Below are 18,153 nucleotides of genomic sequence, written 5' to 3' on the forward strand. Positions count from 1 at the left end.
TTCGTCAGCATGTCTTGCTTCTAAGTTTCTATAAAGGAACATTTTTAAGACTTTTCCTACGTCTGGTTTCCTTCACCACCACAGTAAGTGTCTGTAGCTTCATACAGAACCTCTCTAAATGACTTTGTTTACATCTATTTATGCAGAACTGTTGAAAAGATGATGGATTTCACCTTTAATTGGATGTAGTGCAATTAACCCACCATGTGTAGAAGAGAAGAACAGAGAGAGAGGCAGAGCGAGAGAAGCAGATGGAAATGTAGTGCTTAGCGCTTTTGCTGGCTCTTTGAGTCTATTTTTATCACTGATGACTGATTCACCAAAAAAAAAAAAAAAAAAGTGAAAAAAAGAAACTGCATACATTTATTTGGCAAGGCACGCAGGGAGTAGGCATTCTGTCCACAGCCATGTGGTGTCCATCCAGTTCACCACATGTGCTATCAGCACTTTGTGTTATCGTTGGCGTGACAATGTTGCTTTTGTGCTGTTATGGTCCAAAAGCAATGTCTATTACGGAAACAATGTTCTACAAGGACGCACGGCCACTGATAAAGACAGCTAGTGCTTGGATCAGCCCCAGTGCAAGCTTTGTAAAGTCATGATTCATGGATTCATCTCAGTAAGCTTGCAGAATATCTCCCCATTGCACTGGAGAATAATGTTTCATTTCATATCAGAGCCAAATCCTCATTTTAGTGAGCTCTGAGAATCAGTGTTAGCGGGTTTATTGCAACTCACACTTTTCCTGTTCTCATCTCTCAGGGCTCTAACATCACGGACAGCTGCACGGAGATGCTGATGCAGGGCGTACTGCTGAAGATCTCTGCCGGAAACATCCAGGAACGTGTCTTCTTCCTTTTTGATAACTTGCTGGTGTACTGCAAGAAGAAGAACAGGTGAGCGTTGCCTCTGTTTGAGCTCTTCATATCCTAAGCAAGGAGGATTGTGTGTTTCTGTACACTCTTAACTAGGGGTGTACCGATCCCATACTAGGATCGGATATGTCTCCTGATACTAACAAAATTAGTTGGATGAGGTATTGGATCATTTGGCCAATCCATGGGACCGATCCATTCACTGGACAGACACAATACACAGATCATAGCAGACATCAAGCCTGAAAGTCGACCTGTCATCGACTATCAGCGACTAATCCAACTTGGAAAAACAGCTAAAGTCCACAAACATCGCCTTCAGCAGCCTGCTTTGTTTACTCAAGAGCAGAGCAGGGAAGATGGGTGAGCAGGGGATCTATCACAGGCACTCATGCAGGTAGACACCAAACAAAAGTGTCCAAAAACATGAAATATCTGAATATTCCAGATTTAAATCCCATGTCACCATCTATAAAAGCCATAGCCTTTTGCTGTTTCTGCCGTTTTCAGCGCTAGAGAGAGACTAGAGCTGAACTGTTTGGTTGGAAACTTCCACCTGTAATGGAGGACAGGCGAGAGTGAGGAGGAGGGGTAGTGATGTCACTGCCACAGCTGGTCTCCTTATCATATAAGAAGAAATAAGAAGAAAGACTCTGCTAGCTCTTTTTTGGTCTCACAAACTTTGAATTTCAGTCAGTCCTGATGCCTTAAGTCTCTCCCACATGGTGAAGTATATGGTTAATTCAACAATGGTATTGGATCAGTATTGGGTTTCGACCGCTACACAAAGTTTATGTATCTGTATCGGTATCGGAACAGAAAAAGGTGGATTGGTGCATCCCTACTCTTAACCATAACTCATGTCACAACTATTTTTAGCTCAGTAAAGAACCTTAGAGTTCCCTAAAGAACTGTTTATTGTATGACTCCAATTTAAATTACTGAACTAAAAGGTTATTTAGGAAATAAAAAGGTTCCTCTATGGCATGACTTCAGAGAAGCATTTTGGTTACTTAAAGAATTCCTGAATAATCAATATGGTTCCTCTGTGAACTTACTTCAACAAAGACTGGTTGCTACATTTAGTTTTAGAGTGTCAATTTGTTTAATTCATTCCTAAAAATATACTCAATGTAACCAAAAGAAGTTCTTTGGGGCAACACCATAGAAGTTTACATCTGGTTCTCATTTTAAGGACCTTTGAAAAAATGGTTCTTAAAAGATTTCAATGGAAACCACATAAATGAAAGATTCTTTAGGAAATCAGAAGTCATGAACGTTTTCACAGCTTTTGTTAATAAGAGTGTAATGTTGGTCTTTACAGTCCTAGCGAGATAATGAATGGAACCAAAAAGCTGTCTGTGGAGCAGTTTTCGGTTCCCCCAAAGAATCTTTTAACTGATACTTTAATGGATAAAAAAACATTTTTTACATGACATTGAGCACAGAACATTTTTAAAATTTAAGAAACCTCCACATACAGAACCTTTCATTGTAAGGAACCAGTTTAGTTCAGTGGTGGCTTCCTGTAGCTGCCCACATCAGATTCAAAACCCTGACATAGGCCTACAAAGTTAAGAATGGACCTGCTCCTCCATACTTGATGGCAGTGGTCAAAAGCCAGTCAGTATCAAGAGCCCTTCAAGCTTCCAGTATGGACCTTGGCTTGACCCGCTCACCTTGCACCAAAATGGTGGAACATACTTCCACTGGGTGTGTGAACGATAGAGTCGCTGGCTGTCTTCACGCTGACTGAAGCCCCACTTCTTCCAGGAGTACTTGGGTAAAGTGTAGTGTTGAGTATTATGGTCCCCAGACTGACTTTTATATTTAGTAGTATCTAAGTCTCTTTTGGATCCTAGACTATAAAAACTAGCTAAGGGTATTTTCTGAGGAAACAGTGAAGCAGTTTTTAAGTCGCTCTGGATAAGAGTGTCTGCTACTTTAGTTCATATTGTAGTGTTTTGCCCTAACAGCTAGGTCTCACTTTAACACTCTGTGATTCATCTGTCGGGGTGGTTTTATCTGGTTCTGAAGGTGGTTTTATTCTGTTGCAGGCGCTTAAAGAACAGTAAGGCGGCCACTGAGGGGCCTCGGTATCAGTTCCGGGGACGAATCAACACTGAGGTGATGGAGGTGGAGAATGTGGATGATGGTACAGGTAAGCGAAACCCTTTAGTGGACTCTGGATTGTGATGCGTGTTAAGCTGCTGTTTTATGATAGCGAACATGGTTGGAAGGAAGCTTTCGCTGAAACTCAACTTCAGTTCATTAGTCAATACACAAGATTAAGCCTGATAGTGTTTTCAGTACATCATATAGAAAGAATCACAGTATCTAGCTAATATTAAAAGGTCTGTATCCTTGTATTTTATTTTCATCAGGGTCCAATTAGGGTTCATGCACTAAAAACAGACCCCTTGCTGCCCCTTGGAATTAAACAGGCTTTCATATTTGTTATTGTGCCTGTAAATTAGCTCTGTTCTGATTGGACATCCTGCATTGTGCCTCATTCATCAAGGAGTCTGGATTAAAACAAGTAACACAAAAGAGCTGATTTTGTAGATTTATTTTTGTATGTGAACTTTAAGGACTGTGTTCATTAGCTTTTACAGACTACATCAAATTCTTATTTCAAAAAAGCGAGAGAACCTTATTCTTTCAGGACATGGTTCCTTTAAAGTGACCACACATTTGGGCATAATACTGTCGCTGTGTGCTTGTCCTTATGATGTCAGGATCTGTTCACATGGATCAAAGGCCATGCCTGCCATGTGCGGTGACTAAACCCGTCTGCTGAGCTAATGGCTTATGATGGAGTCTCATCTCCCACGTGAATTTCAGAGAGGGGTGAAAAATGATGTTTTCATGCTCTCTGCCGTTCTGCGGCAGCCTCAAGCGCTTATTTCTGGAACGGCTCCTGCACTAGCTGGGTGGGGTGGCGTCTGAGCGCTTCGGCAGCGAAAGGTTAGAAAAATGCCATTTTCTGGGCGAGATGACAGGGCCTTTTTCTGAACTCTGAGCGAAGTGTATCTTGGCTGAGAAGGAGCTCTGATTATCAGTTATACTTGCAGAAGCAATCATTTGGTCCCCGGCAGACTTAATATCAGGCTTTTTAAGAGACGGATGTGTTTCAGGCTGCGGAGGGAAAACAGTGGATTGTGGGTGTTCTGCTCGAGCCCGTCCGTATCTCAGGCTGAAATACAGAGCCATGTTATTGCTAGGGCTTAACTGGCTTATAATGAAAGTATTTGGGTTGATGGAGACGCCCCATGAACGACTGTATAAAGGCTGTCTGAGCCATTCAGAGGGTTGTGTTGCCCTCATTATTTCATATCCAAGTTATCGGTTAGAGGAAGAAGAATCTATCTACTGTTATTTAGACAGTTAGAAAGTTCATGACATGAAGCAACCTCCAAGTTTTTAAGGACATCAGACATATTTAGAGAAAATTTCAGGAACCACTGGTGTGTTCTGGTGCACTCTGAGACTAAAATAAAGGGGTGTGCTTTGCTGTGGAATTATATGAGTTTAACTACGCAAACTCAAGCCATACCCAGAAATCTCCTTGTGAGACCCCACATCTATTATAATTAGAGGTCATCCTAAACACTATTCCCATCACTGGCTTAATGAGAGCATGTGGTGCTTGAACCCCGATAATCGCCACTTGCAATTTGAAGACGGACACTCAATTTTCATAGCGGTCCACAGAAAATAACCTTTCAACATCAATTTCAGTTGAAAACTAAAAATGAGCTAGTTATCCTGGTGGAAAACGATGATCATTGGTACAGCTTGAACTTTTTAGCACACTGTTAATAAGTGCTTAATGAGGCCGGCAATATCTAATAATCATGTTAAGGTTTATGAAGCACTTACAACAAAACACATTTATAGCTGAACTTTACATTGTGTCAATATTTCCATTCTTTTCTTATTTCTAGAGCTGTTGTTCCAGTAACCATTCATGTTTAGCTCAGAATGTTTAAAAAAGTAATTTAATGCTGTTTTACTAAATCATCATTTGTTTACATAGCATTTTTATGAATTAAGATTTTAATTAAGACAAGATTGGTGACTGTCTAAATTCAGTGCTTGCTAGCAACATTAGCCTAGCATCTGCAGGTCTAAACTTGAAGCTCATGTCAGATATCAAACATGTATGGCAAACTGTCTGCATCTGGGGTCAGTAATGAATTTTTGCTTTAAGTTACAGACAGTTTCAAGGAGACATAACTTGAACTGAACTGTTTTAGTTAACTCAGTACGGTAGAGCAAAAAGTAAATTGTAAATGGTCACATTTTGAGAGTGTATATTCAAAGATTATGTCTAAAAACATCTGCAAATTATATTTTTAGTTTAAATGAATAGATTATACATTATTAAAATCAATGAAGACAATACAGATTAAAAAATGAAATACTCTTTGTCTGCAAGATGAGGCATAGGTTAGGTCTGTTCTAAAAATATCATGCAGACGAATGGTATGAGGTGACGCATAATAGGTTTAAAGTCTCTCGACACATAATAGGTTTAAAGTTTCTTTCGGGCTGAATCAATGATACGGGCTGTGTTCTGTATTCTGGAGTATTCTTTCTGACTGCAGCTGTACAACAGATCGATGGCTGTCTCTGCTGTAATTTGTCTGATTTTATCACTCAGATATGGAGAGACATAATCAATGCAACATGCAGACCCAGCAGGGAACAGAGGTACATGCAGTAGCAGTCAAAAGATTGGACACACCTTCTCCTAGAAGGAATTTTCCTGTATTCTGATGATTTCCTATTCATAATAATATCTTTTATAACTTTTCTGTCTACCAGCAGCACACCTGATTGGCCCAACAACGAGACACCTTTCACTAATGAACCTTTAATGAGATGGAAAAACATGGTTCATGCAAACCACTGCCTTGATTTTTTATTAGCACCTTCTTTAACACTTTTTGAAATAGTGGGAACCCATAAGACGTTTTTTTGGTGAGAAATATACTGCAAGTTATAACAATAATGTTTAAAATTTGTATAGCATGCGTGACAAATCACTAGTTGGTGGCTTGTGCTGGGCCTGCATTCTCAGGCCTGTGGAAGGAAGACAATCAGCAAAGTTGTTCTCTGGGGCGATGCCCCTCTTTCCCTATGGCTGGAAAAGCTGAATAATGTTTTTAGGCTAAACTTGATACTTTGCTTGCTGTTCCTTTCTTAGAGGATAAGAGGCAGAAAGATTGTATATCTATCTATGCATATAGATTGAATAATAAAACTGTATTAAAATAATATACTTAAGTATATACATGTTTTGCCTGGTTTACACACCACATTTTAATAGATTTGTAAATTCACATCAAATTGAGGCTAACATGTCTAAACAGCCCATGTTCCTTTTTCGCAGTTTGAGAAGAACACTTTATGACGAGAGTGAACAAATTGTGCCACCTTGCTTATCTTTGGATGTCTGCTCACATAAAATTCACAAAGTAATCCCTCCGATTTCATTACACTGAATGACTGGGCAGTTTGAAGGGCACTGCCTAGGCGGAACAGCCTTTATAGACATTTCACCAAAAAGGATTTATCTTGAAAAAACAACGGAGAGCTGCTTGTTAAAGCACCACGCACACACACACCCTCTTCAAAGTTCTGAGCTTAAAAAAGATTTGACGGCTTTGTTTTATATTGTTTTATGTTCTTAACCACGCGGTTCGCAGATGCAATCAGTTCATTTCGTGATCTCTGGTGAACTCTGGCGGGTTTTTACTCTAGGCAGCCATTTCGTGTCAATGCTCCATCATGTCGTAATTAGGGCAATCAATGAGGCCCCTGGCTTTTCCATTTTTCCATTGTTTTTGAAAGGGTACTTTGTTTATTGCCCGTTTCACACTGGAATGTTTTCATTCGCACTTAGGTTTAGTGCTCTGCCCAGTAATATCCATGGATCCACATCTGTGCTAATTCAGGAGACTAGTATTCACATGTAGAGTGCGTGCTGAAATGTTTGAAATTTTCACCTCCTTACCTCAAATGTATAGTCGATCAGCAAGACAGGTTTGGTGAAAAATTTATAGAATCTTGTTTACAGAAATGAGCATTGGGCAAACTGCAGCACTCAATTATCTCACACATAACGTCTCAAATAGACGGACTTGACTTATGTGGTTTCTGACACTGGGTGACACACTGTTATCTACAGTATAAACATGGACAACACCTAAAGAATCTCAGAAGAGTTCTTGGTCGAATGACCACATTTGTGGGTAAGTCATGCAGTCTCATACAGTCATACAGTGTCTAAAAACACATCAGCAAGGCAATTAGAAATTACCCAACAACTCATTGTGGTAAGAGGCGAGTATGACATTTAGACATGCAGTTTTCCAGGGAAAATAGCATAAATTTGGTTTTCCATCACATGTGAAAGGGAAATTTCCCCTATGATGTCTGAGAAACGTGGTTGGATTTATAAGGTAGGCGTTGAAAAGTCTGGTGCTGTTTCCTTGGGTGGGAAATAGAGCCTTAGTCTTTAGTCTGCTGTATGGAAGGCAACAGTGTTACTACTATGTACTGGTAACAAAGACTGGTACTACTGTACTGGTAAAGAGTAGTAGTGTTAATTTGCTTATTTCTTTCTGTATGTATTTCTTTAAAACCTGTTGCTACAGATGTCATTGGTGTTCATGTGGTTCCTTTCTTTTCAAACGTATTGACATATTATGATATGACTTAAGGTAGTCCATAATGACATTTAAAAATGTGCACATTTATATTTTACACATGTATGAATTGCTCTGGTACTGGCAGATTAAGGATGACAGCATTACTCTAGTACCTCAGTGTATAGAGGAACCATTATAGTATTATAGGAAGTATTATAGTAATTGTCACTGTACACAGCTATTTACATGCATTGTGTTGACTGTCTTGTCCTTTCTGTTTCTCAGCGGACTACCACAGCAGTGGCAACATTGTCAACAACGGCTGGAAAATCCACAACACAGCAAAGAACAAGTGGTTTGTGTGCATGGCCAAGACGCCTGAGGAGAAGCAGGAGTGGCTGGAGGCCATTCTGAAGGAGCGCGAGAGGAGGAAAAGTGAGTGAAAAGGGGAAAAAAAAGAGTTAATAGCAGGTGGCGAACCATAAAAGGGTTTACACTGCGTCTAATTAAGCGTGTCAGGAGCTGTTAGTGTAAAGTTGAAGTGGTAATTAGTCTGCAGGCGAGACGCTGTTAGCCTTTCCAACTTCTGATCGGTGCTGCAGCTACCTATGATATATAATCCACATTCCGAAAAATGCTTACAGCTCTGCACTGCGATTAATCTTAACCTCCAGACGTCTCATTTATCACAGGCAGTAGTATGAGCATGTTGTCATTGTACTTTAATTGTTTCTTAATCAGAGCTCATTGAAACTGATGAAGGTTTTGTGTGTGCAGTCTGGCTTTGTAGGAAAATGAACATCCTTTCGTTTCGATCTTCTCTGGGTCTTTTCTGTTTTTTCTCTTCTGTAAGAAACTGCCCCTCCTCCACAGAAAGGCACTATGAATATGATAAAGTTAGGGGATGTTAACATGGTCACTTTGGATTAATTAGTTAGTTGAAGTTCATGGTGTAAAATATAACTGTTTGGGCAGATTAAAAGGAGGACCTCTACATTTGACACAGGCTGGGTAAGTGGGAATGGGGTAGAGAGAACCTGTCGTACTCAGGTTGAATTATTATGTAGTTTATTTCTTATGTATAATATATAGTATGTGAAATGACATAATTACTATTCAGAAATCCTAATTGTGCTCCGATAATAAATTAATTCATGTTACATTAAACGAATGTGCAGTTTAACCTACACTCTTAACAATGAAAGTGATACAGAAGGTTCCTCAAGACAAGTCATTAGAAGAACCACTTTTGTAAAAGAGATGTGAAGTTAAAGAATCTGTAAACTGGAGAAGAACCTTCATCAACTGGCATTAACTATATCAATAAGGTATTAACAATCAATAAGGTATTAACATTATTATATTAACAATGTTATGTATATTAATTAAAGTCTTACAATTAAATCTAAATAATTATGCCATATAAAGCAAATGCATATTGACAATAGCTAAACCACTAGATGTTTATTGGTTGTGTTTTGATTCTGGGATTCAGTTTTTTTCCCGGCATGTGGTATTTTTGACTTGCTATTTGTTTTTTCTTCTTTGCTGAGAAAGAGCAGATTGCCAGTATGAAACCGTATCACTGTATATACATATAATTGCATGTCATTTTACTATGTTATTTAAATGCATGACATTTAATTACACAGTTGATTACATAATTAATTACATTTTTAATGGATTTTCATTCTGTCTCGACAGGTTTGAGTCTTCTTTTTGATCTTTTATATCTTCTACTTATGAACAGAAATGTGCCATGAAATGAAAGTTTCAATGAACTACGATTAAAAATGATTATCAGTTAAATTTGTAAAATCAAATTGCGTCATGCTTTGTTATTCCTGACGTGAATGGCTGCTTCTAAGCGACCACACCAACTTGTGAACTGTAGAAATTCATAATTTAAATGGCAGCACTGAAGCCTAACACTCTCATAGACAGTTCTATTTTCTTTCTTTCATTCTCTGTCCTAAAGCTCTGCGGCTGGGAATGGAGCAGGACACCTGGGTGATGATATCGGAGAAGGGAGAGAAGCTCTACAACCTCATGAGCAAACAGGGCCACCTCATTAAGGACCGCAAACGCAAACTCACCACCTTCCCCAAGTGCTTCCTGGGCAGGTAGGGCTAGAATCAATGAATACATTTATATTACTGCTAACTCCAAGTACACGTCCAGCATATACACTGGCAGGCAACAGAAATTATGCATATGCATGTGTGCCTTACACTGATGTGTTTTTCCTGCCTGCTGACTTTAAAGAATAATGATAGTAATGATAGTAATAATATTCCAACAAGATATCCCACAGTAAAATTTATGCAAAACCCATTGAGATCCTGAGATCACTGTGGGCCACAGTGAAGAATGTGTGGGAATCAGTTTATTTAGAGCCATGGTTCTCAAAGTGAAAAGATTCTGGGGTCCCTAACATATAGCCATGGAGTCATTCCAAGGTCATTGATCTGGTTACAAAGTACCCTGATTATGCCAGCAAATCAAAAAGATTTTTTTCAAACATAAAAAGGAGTATCTTGAAAAAAGCTTGATTAAAGCCAAAAGCCATACATCAGTTGATGAGAGCTTGTACTCACATCAAATAGACATGATGGCATGATGGATTTTTGTCTAAAGTGCCATTAGAACAGTTCAGCTGTGCTTCTAAAATCAATCTGTGGGGGTCTATGTTTTGTTTTTTTCATACAGAAATGGGTTCCTGTCTGCAAACAGTTTGAGAACCCTTCGCCAAATAATAGCAAAGCAGTGTAGGGCTGTCTTTAAAAGTAATGATCAAGAGTAAAGAGTCATGTTGATAAGAACATACACATTTTAAAGGTCCCCTACATTTGAAGACAACCTTGCAAAGCTTTGTCATACTATTCTAAAGTTCACATGGTTTAAAGGAACTGCTTCCCACACATTCATCATTCCCATCATTCCCCATAGTTATTGGAATACCTGTCATTTGTTCTAGTTTTTCTCCTTTAAGAGAACAGATGGAATGAACACATCAGTCACAATTGCTAAACATTAGTGTGTGAATATACCATGACGAACAGATGGAAACTCCACTTTGCTCCACTTTGCTGCTACTTTTGTTAGTTTGCTGTTGGTTTACCAACAGTTCAGAGCCTTGGATTGTTTTAGTAAACATACACTTTGAGAGCAATTGACATACTATGTAAAGCTAATAGGGACAAACCAGCAAAAAGCAGCAAGAAATAAAGTGATAAATAGTAATTTATTCTGTTAACACATTATTAACACACTAGCTATGGCTGTCTACAGAATGGGCTGCAACAAATATGCGCTAAATAATCTTTTGATATAATTGATTATTTGGATTATTAGTTGCTCAGTTACCAAAAAACTCTTATTTAGCTATCAACTTTATCAGTTTAGCTTGAGGTTGTAATATGCATTTGCTATTAACTATAAAGACAATAAGGATTAACACCCAAACCAAGGTTGAGCAAAGTAGCAGAAATAAAATATAATGTACTTAAGCAGGGAAAAATGATCCATAATTGTTCTGAAGACAAATGTGAGACAGTAATTTTAAGTTTAAATTTGACAATATTTTGTGTTACTGCTGTATTTTTATTACTGATTTTCTATTTTGACATTTGACATTGTCTGCCTAGAACCACAATATTATCAACACTCCAGTACCCCGCAAGCGGACTGGCTAATTTTGTTGAAGGGCAGGATCTGTTTTTAACCAGCAAGCTGATTGGCTCATTTTCTTTAAGAGCGGGACTTTATCCGGAATCAGCACCATGTTGAGTGTCCATATGAGACCTTCACGCTTCACTCTAATAGAACTCTTCTCTCCACTTCCACACCAGAGTGATGGTGCTGCAGATGTGTGGCCGCAATGCCTTAAAGCTCTGTAGCATGTCATCCACACACTCCATGCATGTGACAGGCAGACAGCTGCTCACTCTTTGTTTTTTTACTGCAGCTCTGCGTCCATATAGAGAAAATTACTACTGTAGAAAGTAACCGCGACAGTACAGCTGTATTCCACACAGTTATGGTTCAACAATGGCTTTTAATCCCTAGCTCACGTGTGCCCTAGTTAGAGCCAGAATTGTGTGTGATGATGTCACCAGCTAACTGACTATTTAATTTAACTATAACTATAACTAATTTGATCATTAATTGTATTTGGTGCACTCCTACCACAAAATATGCATAGCGTTGCTTTCACAAAAAAAACACATATCTCCACAATGGCAACTTTTCAAGTAGAATGAAAAAACCTTCTTTCAATGAAAGTCAGAAATAATTTTTTTTTTCATATTGGAGCATTTCTATTGGTCCATTCATCATAAAATATTGCCACAGTGCAACGAATTACCAGATTCCATATATCAAAAAGTGAAAAATGAAAAAATGGGCATCCTGTGTGTTTGTGTCCTACAACGTGTCCTACAAACGAGCAAACAGAGAGAGTCTTGTATGTCCATTACTCTGCTTTCTATTCTTTTAAGGTCAGTAAATGACATGATCAGTACTTTTGCATAGGTGGAGAGAGAGTTATTGAAAAATGAGTGAGTGTTTGTGTGAGAGAGTTGGTGAGACAGAAAGACAGATCAGGAGAATGGAAAAGAGTTTTCATCTCAGCACCTCTGGCCAAACACAAATGGTTGATCTGTGCCGGATAATGGAAGTGGAGAGTAGTGCCTTGCTGTTTTCCTGACCTTGCAGTGTGTTTTATACACACAGTGCAGCTGCTGGTTGGCTTTTCATCCTGAAACGCAGCTCAAATACCTGCACAGGACACATTATTAATAGCACACATTTCATGTCAGGATCGTTTTCATCATCCCCTGTCCTTCCTCTCCACTTCAGCACGCCCTGAACGCTCTTTTTGAAGAAGAGCAAAAATCCATCTGTCTTCTTCTTTCTGCGTATCTCTCTCAGGAGAATAGGGATTATGTATCTCTGGGTTTTTAGTCACAGCGAAATCAAATCCAGGCTGCTCATGAATCTTGTTTAAGGATTATTGCTGGGCTATCTGGGAGTGTGGTTCTTGTTGAGTTTTGGGTGTAAATCAAATCTTCGATTCCACCACTGCCACCCAATGCCCCTGTCTGTACACCCTAGAGCCTGCTGGCTTACAGTCCGAGTCAAAACTGCCGGGCTCAAATTTGAGGGGAGATTCAAAGTGGATTTTTACAGTCAAGGCATTTAGCTGACAATCCTATCCAGAGCAACTTTTTGAATAATGTATCTTGGGCACAATGACTTCTGTATGAATACACATATACAGACATTATATGTGCAAATGTTCTGTACTTAAAAGTAGTTACTTCATTACTTAAGTAAGCAATTGCATAAGATAAATGGTGTAACCTGTTGATAAATAATCAAAAAGTCCTTAATAAATACATTGTTCAATAATAAAACTCTGCTCTCCACTCCCACACCAGATGGTGATGGTGCTGCAGATGTGTGTGTGGGGGGGTTGTGTGTATTCCACATGCTCCATTCATGTGACAGACAGCTGCTCACTCTTAATTTTTATCACTGCAGCTCTGCGTCCAGATAGAGAAAATGACTACTGTAAAAAGTAGTAAAAGTATTCCACACTGTTAAGGTTCAATTATGGCCTTTAATCCGCAGCTCACGTGTGCCCTAGTTAGAGCGAGAGTTGTGTGTGATGATGTCATTGGCTAATCAACTATTAAATTAGTTGCCAGCTGATTTGGTCATTGATCAATGCTCCTGTATGTTACCAGTTCCCTCTGTAGGTAGCCTTAAGTAGGTAGCCTTAAGTAGAGTATTTTAAACCCTGAACCCTAAAAGCAACTTTTATGTGTATAATTTCATATATATATATATATATAAACACACATTTATTCATTTTGGAAGTTAGTAAAAATAAGGAACAATACATCGGGTACTTTAAACTCTTCGACAAGAGAACTTCCCTAGCAGAGTCATTTCCCCCTCTGTTCAGTGCGTGACAACTGCGTTTACCCTTCTTCAATAACGGAATCTCTTAATGCATGTTTAATAGCTTTGACATGCTCATCTGTCTTTAAACATTTGCAGCTTTGGAAAAAATCTGCATTTTTCCATTATGTAAGATACAGTAAGGTAAAAGGGCTTTTATTCAGGCAGGCAGGACAATTTCCCGAGCTTTAAGCATGTTAAACAGCAGCGCTGTGATGTCAAGGGCTGTAGACATAACCACAGAGTTCTCTGTCTGGGTGATCAAAGCAAAGCCACCAAGAAATTTCAGACTGTTTCTTTTCCTTCATTCGAAACCTGAGTATGTATTTTACAGCTATTAAGAAATAACACCTGAGATTGGTTTCGAATTTGTGCTCTGGTAAGAACATCTGCTTTGTACATTTTAGCACTGTGCCCAGACTTTAGTAGTGCAGAGTGGAAACCTTTTAAATGCTGATTGGGTGTCTTTAAAGTTTTAAAGGAAGGGCTTTTACAATTGTTCAGTTAAATATAGAGTGCACAATTTAAAACACATATATCTTCATGTACACAGAATAAAATTTGCCATTTTAATTTTCAGTGTTACTTTGCTGATTTTCTTGTTTATATTTCTTCCATTTTACAATTGTTGGGTTGTTGGAAAACCACATGTAAGTCCTTTGTTATAGTTCAGTTAAATCCAGTACATATAGTTTAATCTTTACTAAAAAACTGAATCAGTATAATTACTGGATAGAGTCCATCTCAGACAGAAACAGTATTAGCCTGGGTCAATGGACACTCCAATTCAGAAGTCTCTGCCAGTCGGGTTTTATAGCCTTTTAGATGCCAATGAGCCTTCCTAGATGTCCCGGGACGACAGCCGTACGCTGCACTAAATTACACTCCTGCCCAGCTTCTCCATCTGACTGCCAGACATCTTTACAAAGAAGGCCTAGACCTGTTATTGCTTGCAATGTCATATTAGCAAAGCTGCTAAGTTCAAAAGCTGGGAAGAAAAAAGCACCCTCAAAAGCCTCCCTCATACTTGTGGCTGGTTTAGATTGTAAATGGGGTTTGGAGTGGGGAACACTTTCTCCTTTGGTGTCTCCAGACAATGAAGAATAAGGTCTGGAACATCTATGGAAAGCCGGATGGAGCTCTGTACTATACAACATGGAAAACTTGTAACAATGTGTGCTGGTCTCTTGAGTATCTCTGAGTATCTCTGAAAGCAGACTTTCAGATATTAAACAAATTAGCTTATATTTGAAATAAGGGAAAAGTAATTTATTAGACTTTTGGCTGAGCTGTCACCTTTAAATATAGCCCTCGGCCATCGATACTTGCATGTGTTTTTGGAGATTGCATTTTAACCCAATGTCCTTCTGATTAAAAGCAGGTTGCCTTCGGTTCCAAGTTGTCCCTTTCCGCTTTGTGGAGTAGCTCGCTTTTATACCCTCTGCCTCACGCTCTGAACCTTTGAAGTGGAGGGCTATTTTTAAGTCATGAACTTTATGGCTGTAGACAATGTCTGTTGTCGGCTTTGAGAGCTCAGCAAAATGCAGGCTCATTAAAAAGAACAACAGTTTGGAGGCTAAGTCAATACGGCTGAATGGAAGATGGGGTAACTTCAGAAAAACATAAGTAAGCACAAGTTTAGTTAAGTTGCAAACTGGAGTGATTTGTTATGCTACAGTTGAACTTGGAATATGATGTGTGTCTAATAAAAATGCCGTTGTTCTTGATCTGAAAGATGCAAAACATAAAATAAGGTGAAATGACTATGCTTATGCTGTTGCTTATACTCCATCTATCAACAGAAAGGGACCTCCATCAGCCACTGCTGATGAGATTTTTTTAAACGCTTTCAGCACATCTGGAACACTGAAAGGGCAGTGGCATGGTAGTGTGTGTGGAGCTGGTATGAGTGTAATGGCTAGGGCATTTAAATATTGTGGTACTGAGCAGTCTTTGTGGTTTTGTTTTTTTATTTATAACAACTTAATGTTCTTCTTATTCATACATTCTCTCTACAAACATGCATTAGAATTATTAGATTTGTATGGTTTCGTTATTGTAACCGAATTCTGTTCATATTCACTAGTTAAACTTGTGTTTCTGTAGTAAAGCCTCATATTTTGTTCCTCAGGTTGTGCCCTTATTGTCAATAATAGTTAGTTAGTTATCAATTATATTTTGGCTGATACTGTCAATGTTGGCTGATATTATAGGTCCTAGGATCCTAGTAGCACAGCAATGACCCTTTGCACAGGATAGAGGGTGGTTAATAGAGTGTGCAGCAACAGATGGATCTGTAATTGTAATTTAACCTGAATGTGTTTGTCTGATAACTAGGTTCCCTTTAGTTCCATGTCTCATTGCGTTTGCTATCGTGTGTTTCCCGGAAAGGGGATGGGTATCCTTTTTGATGGGTTTCCTTTTTGGTTTCTCTGTCTGGTTCTTCCTCATGCTATTAGGAAGGCTCATTAGGGGATCTAACAACAGACCGGGATTCCTATAAAGCTGCTTTGTCACAGTGCTTGTAGTAACAAGCAGTATGCAAATAACTTGAATTGCATTGTAAACTTACAAAGTGTTTCTGATAAAATGGCCAATGCACTTGTTGTACATACAAACTGGCAACACAGTGTACATTACAGATGTTTATAGCGGGAGTAACAGCTTACATATGTTTTGAGTTGCAAAAGTGATCTATTAGTCAGAGAGCCGTAAGGGCCTTGCAGCCTGAACATTTGTTGTGTTGTTTCTATCTCCGGATGGAGGGCAGAGGTTTAAATCATGCCTGCCAACACACACACAGACACACACACACACACACACCACACAGGGTGAGGGATGTGTTTAGTTTGGCTGGGGTGATTTGCATTGCCACAGGGCTCCACAAACTCAATACTCCAACCTCAGGCTAGTCCTGCTAGAGCTGGCCATGTTTGCTTTGGTTTTGTCTGCAGCCGAATGAAGGAAAGAGGGGGTTAGGGAGAGGATGGTGTAATATATCCTTCTTTAGGCACCGCTTTTCCCTCCCGGCACTCTGGAATTATAGTTTCATCTGTTTACTCTGAGCTGAAGGGAGGAAACATTGCAATTGCTGGTTTATTGCGACGTTAGTTCCCGCTGCTTGTTTAGATGAGTAGATAAGTTTTGAAAGTGCATTAAAGTATCATTAGGAAAGGCAACTTGACTACCTCTCTGCTGTTCGAGGCTGTTGGCATCTGCTGTTCATTGTGTATATCCCCTGCAGTGTTTTTCCAATGCTTTATTGGATTATGCTTGACACACTCAAAGGGCCATGTTATCTGAAAAGTGAGTGTTAGCTTTGCTCTCTGTGGAGTTTTAGGGCACTGACCAATACAGTGATTTTGTTCACCTGTTTGGTCTTAAGGAGCTGAAAATCCTGATAACCACAAAATATTGATGCATATCACAATATTGTGTTTGTTAATATTGTACCGTACTGTTAATTAGTAGTTTATATTCAAAGATTGGTGGCAGACAGTGGTTTACCCCGACCTCTAGATACCAAGGTTGTATTCTTCAGCATATTATGTTAAAAAGATTTACACTGTAACAAACAATGATAATAAAATAAAAACTATAATAATAGAAAATTATATATTTCATTGTATATCACAGTATATTGAATGGTAACCCCTGTATCGTAACAGAATGCACAGATTTAATAATGGTAAAACAGAGATGCAATACTTTTCAATTATTGATACAAACAGACAAGTGAACACGATTAGAACTCAGGTGATGCTGAATGTGGGAACAGGTGAATTCAGGGGATGCTGAATGTGGGAACAGTTCATGATTGGTTGAGAGAGTGCACGTGGGATTCTGGGAGATTGAGTCTCGTAGTATGACTAGTAGTGTCTGTGGTGAGAATAGGGAAGTGTGGAAGTCCAAAAATGAGTAAAAAGCTCTGACTCTTACTCTTAAAAAGAGTTCTTCAGAAAAGCCAATGGATATATGTGGAGCCATGACAACTCAGTGCATCTATGTACAACCTTTTTGAAAGGAAAATGGTTCCATATAGTACTAAAAAGGGACAAACCTTTTGTGCCAAACATGGACATAACCATCCCATGCCAAACTTGTCATGACATATTTATCTCTGGTATCTCTGGCCATGACAGATACTCTATGTCTGACTCACAGTTGGCCTACACTGGTTTAATCTGCAGGCTCCTGGTGTGTTCATTGTGTACCTGTCGTTTGTGTCCACAGTGAGTTTGTGGCCTGGCTGATGGAGATCGGAGAGACCGATAATCCAGAAGAGGGAGTTCACCTGGGGCAGGCTCTGCTGGAGAACGGCATCATCCACCACGGTCAGTTCCTCGCCCTTGTCCTTCAGTGCTGTCGTTCTTCATTACCCTAAAGTGATTTGCCCTTCTATTTCTGCGGCCTTTGCCGTTTGATCAATTACATTGACTGTCCACTTTATTAGAAATACTGACCTTGTCCTCTCTCTCACTGGACACTTTAGGAGCTCCACCTACCACATAGGTCCATTATGTTGGTATAAGATTACAGTTTACACACAGTTTATCAACCACCTCAGCTCCAGATACCTCTGTGTTTTTGTCCATAGCTCTTTGATCAGCAGTTTCTGACTTCTCTCTCTGCGCAACAATGTTCCGCTATTA

The 18,153-nt window shown here is 39.1% G+C and overlaps 1 protein-coding gene across 1 annotated transcript in view; it reads left to right on the top strand.

Annotated features, from left to right (window-relative positions):
- The window catches only part of prex2 (phosphatidylinositol-3,4,5-trisphosphate-dependent Rac exchange factor 2), a 156,906-nt gene that overhangs the window by 49,307 nt on the left and 89,446 nt on the right, over positions 1–18,153 (top strand). Inside the window, exons 7-11 of the mRNA XM_072688847.1 lie at positions 763–896; positions 2,933–3,036; positions 7,820–7,969; positions 9,513–9,657; positions 17,735–17,835. Coding sequence (XP_072544948.1) covers positions 763–896; positions 2,933–3,036; positions 7,820–7,969; positions 9,513–9,657; positions 17,735–17,835 — 634 coding nt within the window. The remainder of the gene's footprint in view (positions 1–762; positions 897–2,932; positions 3,037–7,819; positions 7,970–9,512; positions 9,658–17,734; positions 17,836–18,153) is intronic.

The sequence above is a fragment of the Salminus brasiliensis genome, chromosome 1, assembly GCF_030463535.1.
Source record: "Salminus brasiliensis chromosome 1, fSalBra1.hap2, whole genome shotgun sequence".
NCBI classification, from domain to species: Eukaryota; Metazoa; Chordata; class Actinopteri; order Characiformes; family Bryconidae; genus Salminus; species Salminus brasiliensis.